Source organism: Zingiber officinale, chromosome 8B, assembly GCF_018446385.1.
Source record: "Zingiber officinale cultivar Zhangliang chromosome 8B, Zo_v1.1, whole genome shotgun sequence".
Classification (NCBI taxonomy): Eukaryota; Viridiplantae; Streptophyta; class Magnoliopsida; order Zingiberales; family Zingiberaceae; genus Zingiber; species Zingiber officinale.
This window is the reverse complement of record NC_056001.1, coordinates 36,207,099-36,226,575: the sequence shown is the minus strand read 5'-3', so window position 1 is coordinate 36,226,575 and position 19,477 is coordinate 36,207,099. Positions and strand designations below refer to the sequence as shown.

Here is a 19,477-nt window from a genome sequence, read left to right as displayed (position 1 = left end):
AATCAATAAGAAAGATTTTACGATCATAACGTAACGCAATGATTAATGGTTGAACTCTCATCACATTTGAAAAACATAGATCCTTTTTGACTTTTTCGATGTATGACTTTGACTAGAGGACTTGCCCAATAATGCCACACTTTTGCAAGTCAACGCTATTGATTTGGGCCTAATGTGGTCCCCAAAGCAGATCATGCCGGCCGCACTCTTAATGGGCCTAATGTGGTCCCCAGAGCAGATCATGCCGGCCGCACTCTTAATGGGCCTAATATGGTCCCCAGAGCAGATCATGCGGGCCGCACTCTTAATGGGCCTAATGTGGCCGCATCAAGTTCGCGCCGGCATGACGATCTAAAGATTCTAAATCGCCATAAGTGGATGGCTAGGGTTTGTTTCACTCGAAATTCGAACCGCCATCCTCGGCGTTTTATCTTCGATCATGGCGGAAGAGTTCGCAGAGAAGCTCCGGTAGGTTGCGCGCGAGGAGCATGCGGCGGGGGAGTTGCTGGTGGCGTGCGAACATGTAGAGAAGCTCCAGTTGGTCGAGCGCGAGGAGAATGCAGCGTGAGAGGCGAGCGAATGTGTAGAGAAGCTCCTATTGGTCGAGATGCTGAAGGAATGCGAATGTGGCGCCGAGAAACGGGGAAGGGAGGAGGGGAATGTAGAGGGCCGCGATTCGAAGCGTCGGAAGCAGAAGGTGGAGGAGTCATTGGAAGAAGTAAGGACCGAGGGAGCGAGTCTAGGGCCGAAGGTGTTTGGATCGGCGACCGAGATGTACCAATACTTCCTGAAACTTGTCCATTCTTGGTCGGCCAATCTGGACCTCAACCAGGTGAGATTTTTCCTTTTTTGTTCATTTTGTGAAGTTTCCTTCTTTTCATTGGTACCATTGCGAATTTCTTTATTGCTTTCTGGATATAAAATGTATGATTTTCCTGTAGAAAAGGAAACCTTTGTTGACAGTTGATCTTTAACCTGACAATTTGATCTTTAACATGCTAGGAAGAGATTTCATTTTGGTTGTATGTCCAATAACCCATCTTAACCTTTTCTTGTGATTGTTGATAACGGGAAATGGTTTAACATGTAATTTCTTGGCATTCATTCAACTATTATAGATTTAGAATCAGTTTACTTGAGGAGGGGAAGTTGTGATAGACTGGAAGTCTTCAAGTGAATGGAAGTAGGGGAAGTTACAATTGAAAAAAAGGTGATTAAGCAAATTGAAAGAAAGTGAATTCCCATGGAAGAGGTTGACTAAGGTGAATTTGGAAGGTAGATAGTGCACTCAAGGCTAGCACAAATGCCATACAACAATGTCTAAGTGGATAAGAGGAGGTTTAACTTGATGCGAAAATTTCCCTCAAAATGAAAAGAATCATATTACAGCAGCAGACCGTCACTACACACTCCTCACCGGAAGAACTACCCAATCTGATTTGTTCTCTTCATATCTAGTTTTTTTTCCTATTAATTATGTTGACATGATACAAGCAATTTTTTGTCATACCATACAGAAAATGTAAAAGTCTTGAGAATCTAGTATCTGTAAGTTTTGATGTCTTGACTTCTTAGATTCAGATTCTAAATGCTCTCTATAAGCATTAACCAAAACTGGTCAGACTTTCAAACCCTTGATTGTTTGTTGTTCTTATCAGCACTGATGGATCTCGGATTACCTGTAGTTGGGCCAGTTTATCGCGCACTTTAGTTCAAGTTTCTAACTAACTCCTGAATTTAGGTCAATTTAATGGTGATCACAGAGATTTAATTGTCATTGATCTTAGCCTTCGATACTTTGGTTTTAATCACATCTACTTTCGTCTTATCCTAATCTTTCTAACTTGGCCACTGAAGTTGACTGCTGTGATCGTTGCAATGCAAGGAAAAGCCAAGTCTATCATGTATTACAACTAGATCTAACCACGGTTCGGAATCAATGGTTTGACGGTTCAGAATTGACGGTTCGATAGTTCGGAACCGACGGTTCAACGGTTTGGAACTGTCGGTTCACGGCTTGGTTCACAGTTCGCCATGGTTCACCACGGTTCAAGATTATTATATTAAAAAATAAAAAATATAAAATATAAAATTTATTTAACAAAAGGGCTTGCACTCATTTAAGTTGTCTACGTATCCCCTTATGGTATAAAGAAATCAAAGTTCACGTAGTTCTTTTACATTTTTACCCTTTTACATTTGAAAGTGGCGTTGTCACTCACTTCCATTTTCCGTTCTTGTTGTATTCGTTCCTCCAATATCAAAATCTTCAACTTCGTCGTTTAAAAGTTACATTCCTTGAATTCTTTTCTCGGCTCTAGTCCAATCGTCGGGTAATGTTTGTGCTTCGAATAAGTCGGGAAATAAAGTTGATCGTTGTTCATCTAATATGTTGCTGTCGGCACTGAACGTCTGCTCCACATGCTAAAATTTCTTTGGTGATCACGGAGAGGACGAAAAAGCTTTGAGCCTTATGTGATCACTACTTTAAGATATTGAAATTTTCGCTATGTGCTTCATTAAAATCAAAAGAAGTCTTAAAATAATTTTTCCTATGTGGAACTTGAGGATTCTCGTGGACGTTTCGTCCGTTCTTTTAATAAAATTGTGCTTTTGTAAGTTTTAAATTACTACTAGTAGTTTGTTGTATTTCAGAAATATTAGTTTGTATTCTATATTTTGCATAATATTGATTATAAATATCATATAAATAAATTATAACATTATATATAATATTAACTGGATCAGGAACTTAAAGCGTCGTAATATAAAGTTAACATTTCTTGTAAAACTTCTTATTTAAATATAGAATCTAAAGCAAATACAATTAAATAAATTTTAGGAATAAAATTAAAATATTTTTCCCATTTAGTTTTCATAGCTAAAATGCAAGAAGATAAATATTCATTATTAATATGTTCATTTAAAACTAATACTATATTAGAAAAATCTTCTAAAACTACTTGAGTAATGGGGTAATAAGCGCCAGAAAGTTGTTCGGTTGCATCATTAAATACTTTTAAATTTTTACAAATACTATTTCAAATATTCTATTGTTGTGAAAATATATATATATATATATATATATTAGTGTTAATATTTTGTGCAAAAAATAAAATTAATAATTCTTTATATTAAAATGAATCATGTAATAATTTGTATGTTGAATTCTAACATGTTGGTACATCACGTTAAAATTTTTTAGATCTCATTTCATTAGTTTTACAAAACTTATCCCATTGTTTCATTATAAATGGGTGGGCCATAAATAAGAAATTGCAATTCTAATTGATTTAATATAATTTTTTAAAAATTTTTAATTCATTTTGAACACATAAATTTAAAACATGACATACACAACGAATATGAAAAAAATAAACCACCAATAATAGGTTGACAAACAAATTTTAGATCATCTATACAAGCGGTATTGGAACTAGTATTATCTAATGATATTGAAAATATTTTATGAGTTAATCCATATTCTTCTAAAATTAAATATAATAATTGTGCGATGTTCTGAGCATTTTGTGTTTTATCAAAAATTTTATAAGCTAACAATTTTTTTTAGAAGTTCCAAGAGTTATCGATCCAATAACAAGTTACACCCATATACGAATGCGTTTGCTAATGATCATTCCAAATATCAGAACATAAAGAAACTTTATTACCTAATTTATTAAATTCATCAATTAAATTTTTTTCCTTGTTTTACTAATTTTTTAATTGTTCAAGTAAGTGTAGTCCTAGAAATATAGTATATGGATTAAGAGATTCTTTAATTTTTATTCTAGAAAGAAACTAATTTCATTTTAAAAATAACAGTAGGAAGATGTCAATCTATCCTTTACAGTAGAATATGATTACTCTCCATAAGAACTGAGGTAAGATACAAGTAGTACCAACTGAAATCCAAAACATAGCTAATTGATAAAATTAGTTACTAGCAATGGCAACAAAGCCCTAAATAATATCTTCTTGTAACAATAGAATGGTTAGCCAACAAAAGTAAGCATGTTTCTAACTTCGTATGTTTGTCCATCCACAGACCCTTAGTGGAAATAGCTTCCAAGCATCATGTAGGCATCCACTTAATATACTCTACATTTGTTTATGAGAAAAAGGTTTTTAGGTCAGCTGAGAATGCCCTTCCTACAATACCGCGCAGTGTGTACTATTGCCATATGCATCCATCTAATTCACAATCACTATGTAAAATGGATCAGAAACTGAAGTGGCTAGCCAATTTTACAGATCAAACCATTTTGCAAACCAGCTTGCCAATTTGATAGGGCAATCCACTTTCGAGTTCAAAAAACAATTAATAAATTCAGTTGTATCACATTTGTATAATTGTCCTATGTTTATGTTATTTCGATTTGTAAATTTTGTAAGAAACATAAAGAATTCTAAAAGATGACCTTGGGAAATAATTTAGGTAGAAGTTCGCAAACTAAATGAAGGAATATTTGCACATCTCAAACAGAAATGGCAGCTCATTAGTGCATCTATCAACACCAGCCAGAGCTCACATTTGAAAGTGTCATATCAAAATGCAATATGGTGTTTGCTCAAGAGTAAAACAATTTGGAGCTTTGGATGAAATCTAGAATAACATTTTGAGTAAATAAGAAGTCAGAATAAACACTTGGAGATGGTTACGAAATTTAAGATTTTGCTTCTCTCCTTGGCAGAGATCCGTACTGATGCAAGGCCCAGCAAAGAATGAGGCTGATGGCGAAGACCATAATCAGTAATTCAACTTTGGTGCGAGGTTAACATCTATTCAATCTTCTTTTCCACTAGCCAAGGTCATTTCTGTCATCGCCTTTCTATTATGTGGAGGGTCAATACAAACTGATTCAGATATTCTCTACTCCGACAAGAAAATAATATCTCCAAGAACAACTGATATTCTCCCTCAGCAACCAATGCTCAAGTTAGTGTTCATTCCCTTGTCAGCAATATACTGTAGATTGATTAATTTTTGTTGTTTGAGGAGCTCTGTATGCATCTCTATTGAACAAAAAGGTCAATTTCCACCAAGTCATTGTACAACAAAAGATTGAGGCTTAGATAAAACTTCCAGCACCAATTGACACAACTATTTGCTCCATTCATGGTTATTCTGTCCATGAATTGAGGATTGTGGATCAGGAAGGGACAAAGAGTTTTGTCTATGTTTAGGCCCCCACAAGAGAATCTAACAATGGCCTTTCTTTACCATGCATCTTAAAATCCAATTTTCATCATCACTGAGTTGGCATAGTTCTTGCAGAAGCTTTACCATACATCAATTTATCCACTTGTCTTCATCGCTACTTTTGAGTACCTGACGCAATTAATAAACAAGTTGGGTTCAACCTAAAATGATCTGACTACAACCTGCGAACCCGTTTATAAATATTTTTGGGTCGGGTTTGGGTCGGATTCTAGTTGAGTTTGGGTTTAAATAAGCATATTTTAATAAAATGAATCTTTTCAGGTCGGGTTCGGGTTGAGTTCGAGTTAAGATGAGCATGTTTTATAAATGGATCATTTCGGGTTGGGTCGAGTTTGGATTGGATTCTGATTGTAGGTCATTTCAGGTCAGGTTTGATCAAATACAGATAAACGGGTCAAGTTTAGGTCGAACAATTTGACCTAAAATATTAAACAGGTCGGGTTTAGGTTTTGATGTTCCAACCCGTCAACCTACCAACCCGAATCCGCCAACCTGAACCCGACCTGAATTGTCACCCTTACTTTTAAGGGCAAGGCATATGAATTTACATTACCCGGGCAAATTCTAAATGAAAAATTCTCTCAATCTGAATTTGGAGTTCACAATTCCATTGTGAATAAATGGAATTGCATTATCATGGTATATTTTTAATTGAAGTTAGCTTGAGAATCAAGATGTATTTTATGTGTGTTAATTCCATGACAACAATAGTAAACTAATCTTACAATTATTGACCAAAGAACAACGACATGCATACTAAAGGAGAAAAACAATTAAAATAATTGACACTGCAAGCATGTTTTCCTACCAGTAGATGCTGAGATATTGAATGTAGTTTGCTCGCCCCTTCTAATGGGATATGGAGAAATGTCAACTCCACTAACCTTGACAGGATAATTAGCATTCTTTTCTGCAAAAAAAAAAAAAAAATCACACAGCGCATAAATACAAAGTGACACAAACTACACAAACTAAAGAACATATCAAACAAACTTCTAAGAAAAAAAGTTGCATAAAAGTGTTCATGTAATCACCCCTGAGAATAATGATAATCTCATTGCATTCAACATTTTAACACAAAAGCAAGAATAATTTGTGATTTTACATAGGCGCTGACCAAACAAGCAAACACCAAAATTAGTGACCCGTTGAAGTTGATAGAAATTGCATTAAAAACAGATATACTATGTCAAGTTACATTACATTCCTACCAAACCAGTAGGCATCTGATCAACTGACTGATCGTTACAACTGAACTCAAACTCGCTAACCTAATCAGGGAGTGCCACCAAGAAACCATTTTTAAACACAAAAACCTGCCCAGCAACAAACAGGAACCTTAGAAGAAAATAAACTGTAAATTTCATAGAATCGCCAGAATCGAAAAAAAGAGGGGTGAAGGAATAACTGCAGTATTTGATGGAGATGGAGAAAGCATCCAAGCAAAATAGCAGAAGGGAAGGCACTCAGCATTGCAAGATACACGACGCTAAGCTTCTTCACTTGAGATTGAAAATAATCTTTAATACTTACGAACCTACCGTACAAGCAGGCATAGTATCAACTGACTGGTCCAAATTAATCTACGTATAACTGGTCTCAAAACTCCTTAACCTAACAAGGGAGAACCACCAAAAACCCAATTTTAACGCACAAAACCTGCCCAGCAACAAACCGGAACCCCACTGTAAGAAACATGGAATCGACGAGCAGAGAAAACAAAGAGATGAGGGGAATAACTGCTGTACTTGGCGTCGATGGTGACTGCGCAAGCACGCAAGAAGAAGAGTCGGAGAAGGTTAAGCATTAGATCTACGCCCCCTTTAATCTCCCTCAGAAACCTTGGTAATTATAGTACCGACGAACATGTGGGCAGCTGATCAACTGATTAGTTACCATTGCGAACTCAATCTAAGTACAACTGAATTCAAAACTCTCCGATCTAACAAAGGAGAACCACCAAAAACCCATTTTTTTAACACCGAACACCCATCCCAGAAACAAATCGGAACCACAGGAGTAAATAAACTGTACGAAACATAGCATCCACCGGCAGAGAGAAAGGAGAGATGAGGGCAATTACTGCAGTATTCGACGTCGATGGAGACGGCGCAAGCGACCAAGCAGAGAAGCAGGAGAAGCGAAAGCACTCCGTGGTGCGAGATCGACGCCATCGATAACTTTTCTTCGCTTGAGATTGAGACGAATCCTTCCTATTTTTTGCTTTGTCCCCTTTGTTGATCTCGTTTCTTCTTCCCCACGAAAAGAAGGAAATCACGAACAGATAGAACTTCTAATTTATTATTTCTTCAATAATACCATTTAATTTCTTAAAAATAAAATATGAGGAAACATCCTTAAAAATTTTAGTTTTTTTTATTCAAAATACCTTTTTATATAAATTACCTATCTAAGCCCTTTATCCTTAAAATATCCGTCCTCTAAACTCTTAAATTTAATTAGTTGTGAAAATTATAGTTAGAACATACTAAATTATCTAATAGCTCTTTTATACATCATTATTATTAAGTCAAATATGAAAACTCTATATTTAACAATATTTTAGCATTAAATCTTGATTAAAATTTATAAATGACATTAATTAATGAAGATAACAACAAGAAAATATTTCTTGAAATGAGAGAGTAGCTTTTCTTTTATATATGAAATTATTTATTGGATTTTTAAGATATATATATAAAGCGGGTCATGTACTAAATCCTACTAATCCATAGTTTGTTGTTCATCTACGACCGTCGATCACAAGATCCACGGTTAATATCCCGATATCACCTCCAGTTCATTCCCCCAATAAAACAGTTACATCTGTTAAGAAATAGTAAAAAAGGGACAAAAAGCCTGGCAGCCTCTTCTCAAATTCTCTCTCTCCAAATCCTCGCATTTCAATCCTTTTCTACTCGCAAAATTTGATTTTAATGCGAGAATCCGATGCTCCATGCGTCACCGAGACGATCGATTCGCCATTTGGACGATGATTTTTCGTTCGGATGCAGCGAAGAACCCTAGCGGGACGATGCGGTGTGAAGGTTTTCTGGGGAAATCCGGAACAGGACTGCACAATGGCGGCGCTTTCTTCGCCTCCGTTCGCGATCTCTTTGCTCCTGCCGATGCCGATGCCGATTCCTTTAGTGTTCGTTTTGGCTCCCTGGGCGTTGCCGCCGAAGGCGGTGCCGAGCGTTCCTGATTTGGACGAGGCCGAGGACCTCGCGCAACTCCGACCTCACTTTCGCACCGCTTTTCATTGTCTACCTCCCCGCTTCATCCTCTCGCAGGCGCCGTCGTTCGGAGGCCGCTTCATCCGGGCCAAGTCGACGCGGCGCGCCTCCCCGACGCTCATCTCCGACGTGCGCCGCCTCCGTGAGTTGCTTCATCCTGGGGAAAAAAATTATTAATTTAATTAAAATTATTATGTCTAGAATAATATTATATTAAAATTTTTAATTTTAATTAATTGTTAATTTAACTTTTAATGGTACTTTTAAACAATAATGATTTTTTTATAATTATTCCTTTTATAAAACTCAATAATGGAGTATATTTAATTTAGTTAAAATACTAAGGTGTTATTAGTAAAATGGCCATAATAATTGATCTAATTAATTCGTTAAAATTTAAGCAAATGAGTTGGTGATGAGTAATGTAATTAAATAAGTTTGGGTGAATGGCTTGTTTTTGACGATAATTTAAAAAAGGCTGCTTTTTTTTATTTTTGCCCTTAATAATATAAAAGAAGATCAAAAATAAAAATTCTCAAAAATTTTGAAATGGCAATGTTAAACGTTCATCGAATGGATGTAGGAGGTAAAGTGGAAATATTCATAAACTTTGGGGGCAACTAGAAGTTTCTCTTACAAATAATACTACGCCCGGAGCCCCTCTTCTCCTTCGCCTCTCCCCGCTCCGGGTTTCGACTTCTTTCCCCTCGAAACCCTAGCCATGGCGGTGAGAGGCTTCCGCGGTGTCAGGGACGACCTCTCGGAGCTCGGACGGCACCTTCTCGACATAGCCTGCCTTTTCTCTCCCCTCCTTCCCCCTCCCCACCACGAGTCGCCGCCGCCGTCCCCCCGCCCCGCCTCTTCGCCCTCGACCCCGCCGGCGCGCGCCTCCGCCAGGGCCCTCGCGGGGATCCTCAGCGACCTCGCCGAGATCGGAGGCGGGTTCCGCAGCGGCATCACTCGACTCTCGGGTGCACTGCGTGGCCCTGCGGATCGAGACAGGGAATCGGGAGATCGCGCGGGAAAGTCTCGGGAAATCGGGGTCTCGGAGGAGGTTCTTGAATACGTGGAGGATCTCGTCAAGTATCCCGATTCCTGGCTGGAGTTCCCGGTGCATTTAGATGAAGGTAAATCCTTGCTTCGCAATTAAAAGATTGATTTTGAAAATTTTCAGCTTCCTTTCTTCTCCACCAGTTGTCTGATTAATGCTGTATTTGGAGAAGGAAGTAACGGAGAAAAAAAGTTTCAAAAGGAATCACTTATCTACTTTCCATCCACTTTTCACAATCTAGTCGAAAGTTAGTTTTAAAAATAGTTGTTTTTTCTTCTTTCCTTCCACTTTTCACAATCTAGTTTACAGACACGAAATTTGAAGGAAGTAATATTAGTATTCAGTATCAAAAACCCCTTTCTCTCCACATCAGCTTGGGAAGAAGTATAGTAAAATATTTTTATGGAATTAAATTTTCCTTCACTCATCTTCCTGAAACAGAAGAGAATGACAATTTGTTTTCCCTTCCCTTTCGCTCTTATATGCCTGCACAGACGTTTGGAAGAAAAAAAATATTATTTTGCTGGAAGATTAAACCTTTTGAATTTTTTCAGACAGAAAATTCTAAACTTTTTCTCCCAAAGTATTTGCAGTTGCTACTCTTGCTACCAACTTGAAAGTGGAAGTTTGGGTCTTTACCAAACACATTAATGATGATAATCTCTAGAAATTTATGTGCATCAAAGGTGCATAAGCTAACTCAAAGCTGCATTTCGCTAACAGTGGCCAAGTGTCTGCTAATTAGTCAATTGATAGTATTAATTGCTTTAATTTGGAATTGGTATTTATTTGTTAGGGCATAGGTGTTCAATTAATTATCAAGCTCTAACTCAGTTGATGCATTAACAGTTTATTAGAGCATATAATCAAGCTGTTAGGTTAGACTTTAGATACGGATCAATTTGTAATGTTAGAGATTCTAGTGGAATTAGCAATACAGGACAGTGCTAGCATAAGTTTCATTTTGTTTACCACTTGTTTTAACTAAAATTTTGGAAACTGCAAAGTGCTTCTCTGCTTTGTCTTTTCTAACTCCCCATCAATTGATTTCTTCAATCCCGTTACCTCCTTTTTTTCCTCTTTTAAGTACCAAACATATCCTTTCTTTCAATCTACCTTGCCACTTAGCATGTACTCTCTCTTTTCCATTGTTGTTACCATTGAAAGAGTTGAAAAATCAATACAATTTGGTGATCTTCCATTTTTTCCATACTTTTGCTAGTTTCTAGTAACTTATCTGAGTTTTGGATGCATTACATTGAAGCACATCTTGTCATCAGATTAAAGAGCTGCTTCACTTTAGCATCTTAATGATCCATCTAATGGCCCAGATCAATGAAAACTCAGTCTGATAACTGCTGTCCCATCTTTAAGCAAAGAAAGGGTGCATGCCTAATTTCTCATATAGCTTATACAATCTAGTATTACCTCTAGGATTACTACACGAATGATTTGATCTACTCTCTGTATTTTATGCTCAATTATGTATGTTGGTGGTTTCCTTTCTTTTTAACTCTGCTTTGGTGACTAATGTAAAATTCATCAGTTACAAAAAAAAAACACTTTTCAATTATGCTAAGTATTGATTACATGTAAACAGACTTTGCAAAGTTCACTCCTGTTATAGCTAATGTATTTGCTATGTTTGATGCTGTATTATTCACGAAACCAAACAATGGTTAGCAGTTTCATATTCTTGATTGTTAGATCTCAGATAAAGTCCTGTGACTTCTCAAAATTGCCCACATCAAACACTGAATTCATACACCATTGCTATCTCTTTCCATCCACCTCAACTTATTGTGCTTGTGATACTTGGAAATGGAAGGATTATTTAAATAACATTGGTTTGTTGTTTAATATCCCCACCAGAAATAGCAATTATGTTAATTTTTGAAAGAAAAAAATCATTTAACTATATTTTCATTAAAAACTTATGTAGTTATGATTGTGATGCTAACTGTAGGCTGACCGCTATTTTTAAAATTTGCAGAGTTTCATATGTCTCGTACTCAAAAAGAGCACATTACAACAGTTGAACGTATCAACCCTAATTTACAATCTCTTCGACTTAGACTTTGCCCCGCCCATTTAAGTGAGGATTCTTTCTGGAGGATATACTTTGCATTGTTGCATCCTAAACTGAACAAGCATGATTCTGAATTGCTATCTACTTATCAGGCAAGAAAATGACTTCTTATATTACTTACTGGTTTTGCTTAAATAAATTTTAAAATCTGCATGCTTATAACTCCAAGTGACTCATGATGTCTCCAAGTGATTTTCTCTTATGTCTTTATGTAATAGTCTCTCGTGGGAAATTCTTATGGATATGCTTTGTATTGTCTATGGTTTGTCTGATTGAACATATCAACAAAGTTAAAATACCAGAGCGTGGCAGCTGCCAGAATGTTACAGTTTTGGTGCTTACTGGCGTGTCATGTTCTTGTATGGGATGGTGCTGATTGTCACTGATTACAAGTGAAGAAGCAGAAGAAGAGCAAAAGGAGGAAGAAGAGGAAAAGGGGAAAAGGAACAAGTCCTCTTACCTAAGGATGTGAAATTCTAGACAATTTTCATCTCCATAAAATTTTGTGATTCTGCTAGCACATCAATTTAGATTTAGATTGAGACCTTGCTATTTAGGACAAACAATTACAGAATTAAGATGATATTACAATTACAAATTTAGAGTATGTCCATTTTCATTCCCACTAATCTCAGCACACTTTAGTTTAATTTATTGTGTTGTACATCATACCATACTCCTTTAGTATGCCTCTCTATTTCACATGAGAATCTTCAGAATTTCTAGATTAAGCCCTTTCCTCATATCCTGAGCTTAGGCTATGTGGTATAGTCAGTTAATCAAATTTAATATTAACGGTGGCCAGCTCTGGATCTTTTAATCTAATTGAAATATGTTGGAGACAAGATGCACAAACTTACTCTAGGCATTGGAAAATATTCTTGGTAATTACTATCCTTCAATCCTCTCAGTACCTCAGAAGATAAATGATGTGGGAATTAGATAATATGGTTGTGTTTTTTTCCAAAAGAGATTTTTTTTTTTGCATCATTATATTTGCCCTTTACCTTTTTGACGAATCAAATACATAGAAAGTTGCAACATATGACATTTATTTTGTCTATTTGGTGTTGCTTAATATGTTCACTGTTATTACATTTGTTTTTACTCAAGTTCTAGTGCCAGCTTGAGTTCTGGTACATGTTTGGACTTTTGTTCCTTAGATTTTTACCATTTCATTTCTTTGTTATGAGTATGTTTACTGAGAAATAGATTTGAAAACTTGCGACTAAAACAAGTTTTAAGAAATTGTTGAGACATGAAATGAATATTGCAGAAAATATTTTGTGTAAACAAAGGCAAGTTATAAAATTAAAGAGAACTTCAAATTGTCCCATTAATCCTGTGTCTGCATCTGCTGCTTTAGAATGCAATTCTTCCATTCAAAACATTGTTTGCCTAGTTGACTCTAATTTAACTAGTTTATCCAGACACCAATGAACTTGCTTATAACTTTAAGGCTTGTGACTTTTCTCTCTCTCTTTTGTCAATCTGCCTCAAGAATGTTTACTAATCCTCAATCTTTTTGCTTCATTTGAGAAGAAATTATTGCAAAGTGGATAAAGCCAGTATTTCCTTCTGTGATAGGAGTTGTTTGTTAACCATCGAATGCAGTATGTATTCATTATTTCCTTTTGGCATATTTAACTTTATAATGCCTCCTATACGACCTTCTCCAAAGTTAGCTATCCACTTTGGGTTTTTGATGCATGTCCTTTCGTTTGTCTTATTTTTATCAGATTGTGGACTCGATGCGTGTAGCAGCAAAGGAAATGAGCAGTAGACAGTCTAACAACATTGATTCACAGAGCTTAGCTTCATTGGCTAGCGAAAAATGTGGTAGCATCCAACAGGAGCATAACAATGGATGGCAAGATGCACTGATGGTGAAGACACGATCGCAACAAAGCATCGATCAGTGGTCTGAAGTGTCTGGTGCAGCCTACGCTTCTTCCGATGCAACAATGAGACTTAGACCTGATGACATGTCATCAAGGGGTAATGTCGATGAGGGTAATGTTTTGGTGATGGAGAAGTACATGGATTCTCTCTTGACAGCAGAGCAGTTATTTCATTTGCCTTATTCCTTGAGGAGGAAGCATGCCTCAGCAAGTGAGGAAAACTTGGCAATGTATCGGAAGGTGTCGAAATTGAAGATGTCCTCCGATGAGGAATCTAGTGATTGGCAACCCGTGGAGGACTCAGACTTTGAGGTCTTAGAGAAATCATCGGCCGAGAGGAGCCCCGTGCATCTCTACCGCCCCACATAAGTTTCTTTATTTTGACTCATTGTAAACAAACACGATCAAGTTCTTCATATTGCTAAGATGATCAACGGCCAAGTTGTCATAAAGTTCATACTCTGGAAGCAAATTTTATCATCCTTGTATATTTCTGTAATTATTTATCCTTATATCAGATTGAAATCTGATATCGACTTTCTCAAGTCTACAGTTTGTTTTTTCCCCTTTCATCCGTGATGATATTTTTTTATCCAAGATGTTATTTAACATCGCCGCCGCTATTCTTCTTTGCAACCTAATAGCATTTTTTATGGATGAGACACATGAAAATTTGTTATAGGATTGCACCATCATAAAATAAAATTAAGGAAAAAAATACTTTTATACCCCCTATTTTGTAAGTAGCATTTTCTCCTATGTATTTAAAAAAAATAGTATTTAACCTCCCTTTGACAGCAAATTTGAAAAAATTTGTAAAGGGTAATTATGTCCTTAAAAAATATATTTAATTGATATAAAAAATAATGATATATTTTTTAGAATGGACCGTTTAATTATTAATTAGTTGAATCGATGAGGTATATATGGAGAAAAATATATATATAAGGATAAAAAAAATATAGAAGCATCTAGTGTATCCTTCTTCATTCACTCGGATCTGTAGTTGATGTTGGTTTGTATGTGCATCCGCTCTAAATGTATTACAAAACAAAGCTTGTCAGCTGAGAATTGACATCATCGGTGTTACCCATTTTGACAGACAAGTCAATGATGAACTGAGATATGAGACTCGCGAGCATGCATGAGAAAGCAAAAGAGCTTGACAAGACGAAAAAAATTTGTCATCGCGTAAGAAAAAAAAATTATACCTTCATCTATTTCTACTAAACCTTATATAATCGTGGACAAGGGTGAATCTAAAATTTTAAATTTAGGAGTAAGTGAAGAAAATAATTATTATACATGGTATTCGAGGACTACACAATAGCAGTAAAAATATATTTTTTAAATTACATAATTTTTTCATTCGTATAATTAAATATTAATTTTTATAATTAAATATTAATTTTTATATATTATTGAAGGTTACTTATAATTTATTTAAATGAGTAGTCATGCAAAAATATCAATTAAGAACTTGAATGATCTAAATTAATTTAGATATAAACAAATTAAAAGAAATAGAACTACACGTGAATTATCAATAAATTAATATATTTTTCCTCTTATGATTATTTAAAAAAAAATCAAAAAGAGAATGTAATTATCTTTTATAATGTTTTTCACATTTGACTTAGCATTAAATATTATTTTTTAAATATAAAAAATAAAATATTACTTAATGAAAAATATAGCAGTTAAAGGTATTTTTTCCTAAAATTAATCGCATATCAGTAGTTTGTATCAATAGTTTAACAACCGGCGTAATTCAGATATTCAGGCTTTAGAATAGACTAGTCGGATCCAGTCCCATAGAAATCTATTGACTGATAAATCCATGAAATATAAATGAATCATAGCGGATAATCCAACTTTGGTTTGAGCATTTCATGCATTATGATATAATCCAAATCGTATTGCATGGGCATCTGTCCCATCTTTTCCTGTCGCACTATGCCTCAAGAGGCAAATAAATCGATCAAAGTCTCGACTTGAATTATTGAATAATCATAAAAAAAAAATCATACATTACTTGAATAATTATTCTACTCATGTTTTTTAATTTGCTATCCAGCAGTTTCACATGATGAACATCATCAGGAGCGTAGTTACATGGGACCGAGGGGGTGCGACCGCCCCCTCTGAAATTTTGGGGGAAAAAATTAATACAATAATTTTTTTAAAAAAAAGGATTTAGTTATAAATTCTTAAAAATTCAAGAATTTTTCATAAAATATTCAATTAAAACAAACAAAAATCCAAACTTTTTTTTCTCTCTTTCCGCCAATTTTTTCTCTCTCCCATTGCCCTTACTTTTTTCCCCTCTCCCTTCATATGTTTTCTTCCTCCTAATCCCCTCTCCTTTTTTCTCTCCTGTGGTCTTCTTCCTTTCATAATCCCCTTATTATTCTTTCCCTAATCTTAATTTTACCTTCAAAATTCTTTGTCGTACATTGATGTTGTTGTCATCCACGTTGCTATCGTCGTTATCACCAGCACCGTTGTCATTTGCTGCAGCGCTGCCATCGTCGCTTTGCCAACGCTCCACAACAAACGCATTTTGATTGAGACAAAGTTTTCTTGTTTTATCTCTTTTGATTACGAATTTAAGTATTGGAAAAACATATAGTGTTAATTTTTCATATATTTATAATTTATTTTCTAGTTAAGTATGCCAAATATTTATAGATATTGAGATCTTCTATGCATTTAATGTTTGATTTGTTTATGAAGGTGATCAATTTCATTGACGATCATTCAAAATTTGATCAATTAAATCATATCATTTATTATTTCTCATCGTATAATTCACTACAAGAAAACCTACAATTAACGATAGAATTTAATTTTCATCACTAATTAGCGACTGAAATAAATTATTGTCAGTAATTTAGCGACAAAAATTAAATTTCATTATCAATTCTATCTCTATACTTATTTAACCTCTTTAATTAGCTACGAAAACTTAATTCCCTCGCTATTTTAGCAACAAAATAAGTTTTCGTCTCTATTTTAGCAACTCAATTAAGTTTCGGTCACTAATTAACTTTCTAATTAAGATTTTTATTCTCGATTTTTCTTCCCAGAGCCCTAAAATCTTCCTATATGATCGACCTTCTCTCCTATCTCTGACATGCTCCTCTCCTCTCCTCTTCGATCTCTAGCACCGGTATGCATCTCGTCGGTATGCACGATCTTCTCCCGTTCCCTCTCCTCTCTTAGTGACTGCTTGGCGGTGGCCGCATAGCGAAGTCTCGCTTTGGCCATAGCCTCACAATGAGGTCTTTCCTTGGTTGCGGCCTTGCAGTGAGGTGACGAGGTTGGGCTTGACCTTAGTAGTATGCCGTGATCAGCTTGAATTCGCCCCTCCTGAATGCAAATTCTAGCTACGCCACTGAACATCATCGTGATAAAAAGTGAATACGTTCATCCCTCAATATCTTCGTCAATCCGTCCCAATGTCAACACGGAGGAGATAAATCACGGACGGCTACTAATCTTTGGAATAGTGACTAACACATAAGGAAGGTATTTATCTCGGTTTTACTTATATTCGAATCGCATGATTACATGTAAGGAGATTAATCAAAAAATTAGGTTCATTATTAAAAAAAATCATTTTTCTCAGTTTTATCAAGATTTAACCTCTTAGTGTAGCAATATATATTCTACAGTAGTCGATTTAATCATACCTGGAGGAATTATTTTGCTCATTACAATGAGGTTTGAGAGTCGATCGTAGTGATAATTGCAAGTCTTAAACTAGTTCTATTGAGGGTAGAATCAAAGTCTCATATTGAAAAAATATGAAAAAAATAATGAGTTTAAAAAAGATATAAGATATCTTCATTGACATGAGATGTTTTGAGTATAGCTTAAAAATAAAGTCACGAGAGCTTAAACTCAAAGTAAATAATATTATATCATTATGGAGATACGTGAATTCCTTTTAGTCCCAACAAACAGTATCAAAGTCGTAGTCCAAACCAGATATCATGTGGGGTGACCTTGAATGAAGTTGCAGGAAGCCCCGAAGTACGTCATGGTGACTGGATGCTTACGGGGAAACCTAGAGCAGCAGGTAAGGATGAACAGATGTTTGCGGGAAGACCCGGAGCAGGTCAAGATGAATGCTTGCGGAGAGACCCAGAATATGTCAAGGTGATCAGATGCTTGCAAAGAGGACCGGAGCAGGTCAGGGAGATTGGATGCTCGCAAGGACCGAACCCAGGATAAGTCAAGAGTGACCGGATGCTTGCGGGGAATGTCCAAAGCAGGTCAGGGTAACCGAATACTCACGGGGAGGCTCGGAGCAAATCAAGAGTGATCGGACATTCGCAGGAAGGCTCAGACCATAAGAGTAATGGTTGTCCTTTGTTTGAGGAAAAGATTGTTAGGGATACAATCAAATTTCCACATTAGAAAGATATAATCATGAGTTTAAAAGGATGTAATATATCTCCATTGGTATGAGACCCTTTGGGTATAGCCTAAAAAATAAAGTCGTGAGCGTTTAGACTCAAAGTGTACAATATATCATACAATTATGGAGATATGTGAATTCCTTTTGAATAAAATAAATGATATAAGAGTTATGTTCCAAACTAAATGTCATGTGTGGTGGCCTTGAATAAAGTTGCGAGAGGCCCGGAACAGGTCAGAATGATCGGATGCTCACAAAGAGACCCGAAGCAAGTCCAGAGTGACTTAGGCGGATGCTTACAGAGAGACCCAAAATAGGTTAGGATGATCGGATACTTACGAGGAGGCCCGGAGCAAGTTAAGAATGATCGGATGTGAATGCTTATGGAGAGGCCCGGAGCATGTCAGAGTGACTAGATACTTACGGGGAGGTCCAGAGTAGGTCAAGAGTGACTGGATATCTACGGGAAATGTACGGAGTAGGTCAGGATGACCAGATGCTCACGGCTCAAACAAATCAAGAGTGACCGGATGCTCGTTGGAAGGGTCAGACCATGAGAGTAATGATAGTCTTTTGTTTGAATGGAGAATTGTTAGAGATATAATTAAAATTCCATATTGAAAAAATATGAAAAAAAAATCATGTGTTTAAAATGATATAAGATATCTATATTGGCATATAGTCTTCTAAGTAGAGTTTAAAAATAAAATTATAACCGGAGTTCAAAAATAGAGGGGCTCAAAATTGATAATATCACGAAGATACATAAATATATTTCAGTCACAACAGGTCCAATCTGGGCCCGGTTCGAATATAAAAACACTCCTACTGGTGCTACAAGCCCTTGCAATAGTAAGAGCTGATCCATGGAGAAGGCGGCGAGAAAATTAGCTCTCCTCTTCTTCCTTTCTCTTCTCTCCTCCTCCACTCTACTGGCCACAACCGCCACCGCCGCAGCACAATTTCCTTCAAACCATTATAAATTCCCTCCCAAGACGGCGCCGGCAAACCCCTTCTGTCCTGGCGCGAAGGCTGCGGCGTGCGTGGCTGTCCTCCTCAGCGACGTGGGTGGCCTGGTGGTCGGAGAGCCGCCTTCGCCGCTGACCGAGTGCTGCGCGGTGGTCCAAGGGCTCGCTGCGGCCGAGGCGGCGCTCTGCCTCTGCGCCACCGTGAAGGAGAGCGTGCTGGGGATCACCGCCAAGTGGACTGTGGCGCTGAGCGTGCTTCTCAGTTCGTGCAAAAAGGAAATCCCCGATGGCTTTAAGTGTGTTTAATTACTAGTAATGGAGGCGCTAGTGAGTCATTAATTTCCTTTCGTTTCGTCTTTAATTAATAAATGTAGAATGCGTTCCTCGATCGGGATGGTTTGTTTGTAGTATGATGTTGTATCGATTTCGAGTCATCATCATGTCTCCTTTTTCATGCTACAATTAGTTAACATATATATTAATCTAACAAACAAATAAAATTTATATCATTCTCAATATAAATTTAAGAATAATAATGCGACTGAGATGAGGATGCATTATTAGGTCACGGACGAGTTGCTT

General features: G+C 36.4%; 2 protein-coding genes across 2 annotated transcripts; both read left to right on the top strand.

The window, feature by feature from the left end:
- The first annotated feature begins 9,101 nt into the window (after positions 1 to 9,101).
- LOC122015986 lies at positions 9,102 to 14,046 on the top strand. The gene is made up of 3 exons (XM_042573107.1): positions 9,102 to 9,587; positions 11,505 to 11,692; positions 13,340 to 14,046. The coding sequence occupies exons 1-3, from the start codon at positions 9,182 to 9,184 to the stop codon at positions 13,868 to 13,870; spliced, it is 1,125 nt and encodes a 374-aa protein (XP_042429041.1). The 5' UTR covers positions 9,102 to 9,181; the 3' UTR covers positions 13,871 to 14,046.
- Positions 14,047 to 18,747: 4,701 nt separating this feature from the next.
- LOC122016772 (putative lipid-binding protein AIR1B) lies at positions 18,748 to 19,349 on the top strand. The gene has a single exon (XM_042574168.1). It carries the CDS (start codon positions 18,794 to 18,796, stop codon positions 19,199 to 19,201), a length of 408 nt encoding a protein of 135 aa, XP_042430102.1. The 5' UTR covers positions 18,748 to 18,793; the 3' UTR covers positions 19,202 to 19,349.
- The last annotated feature ends 128 nt before the right edge of the window (positions 19,350 to 19,477 follow it).

Bases quoted from the DNA above. Each gene is read 5' to 3' on its own strand.
- LOC122016772 (XM_042574168.1), top strand. From the start codon at position 18,794: ATGGAGAAGGCGGCGAGAAAATTAGCTCTCCTCTTCTTCCTTTCTCTT.
- LOC122015986 (XM_042573107.1), top strand. From the start codon at position 9,182: ATGGCGGTGAGAGGCTTCCGCGGTGTCAGGGACGACCTCTCGGAGCTC. The intron at 9,588-11,504 runs GTAAATCCTTGC...TAAAATTTGCAG, and splicing joins CCCGGTGCATTTAGATGAAG to AGTTTCATATGTCTCGTACT. The intron at 11,693-13,339 runs GCAAGAAAATGA...TATTTTTATCAG, and splicing joins AATTGCTATCTACTTATCAG to ATTGTGGACTCGATGCGTGT.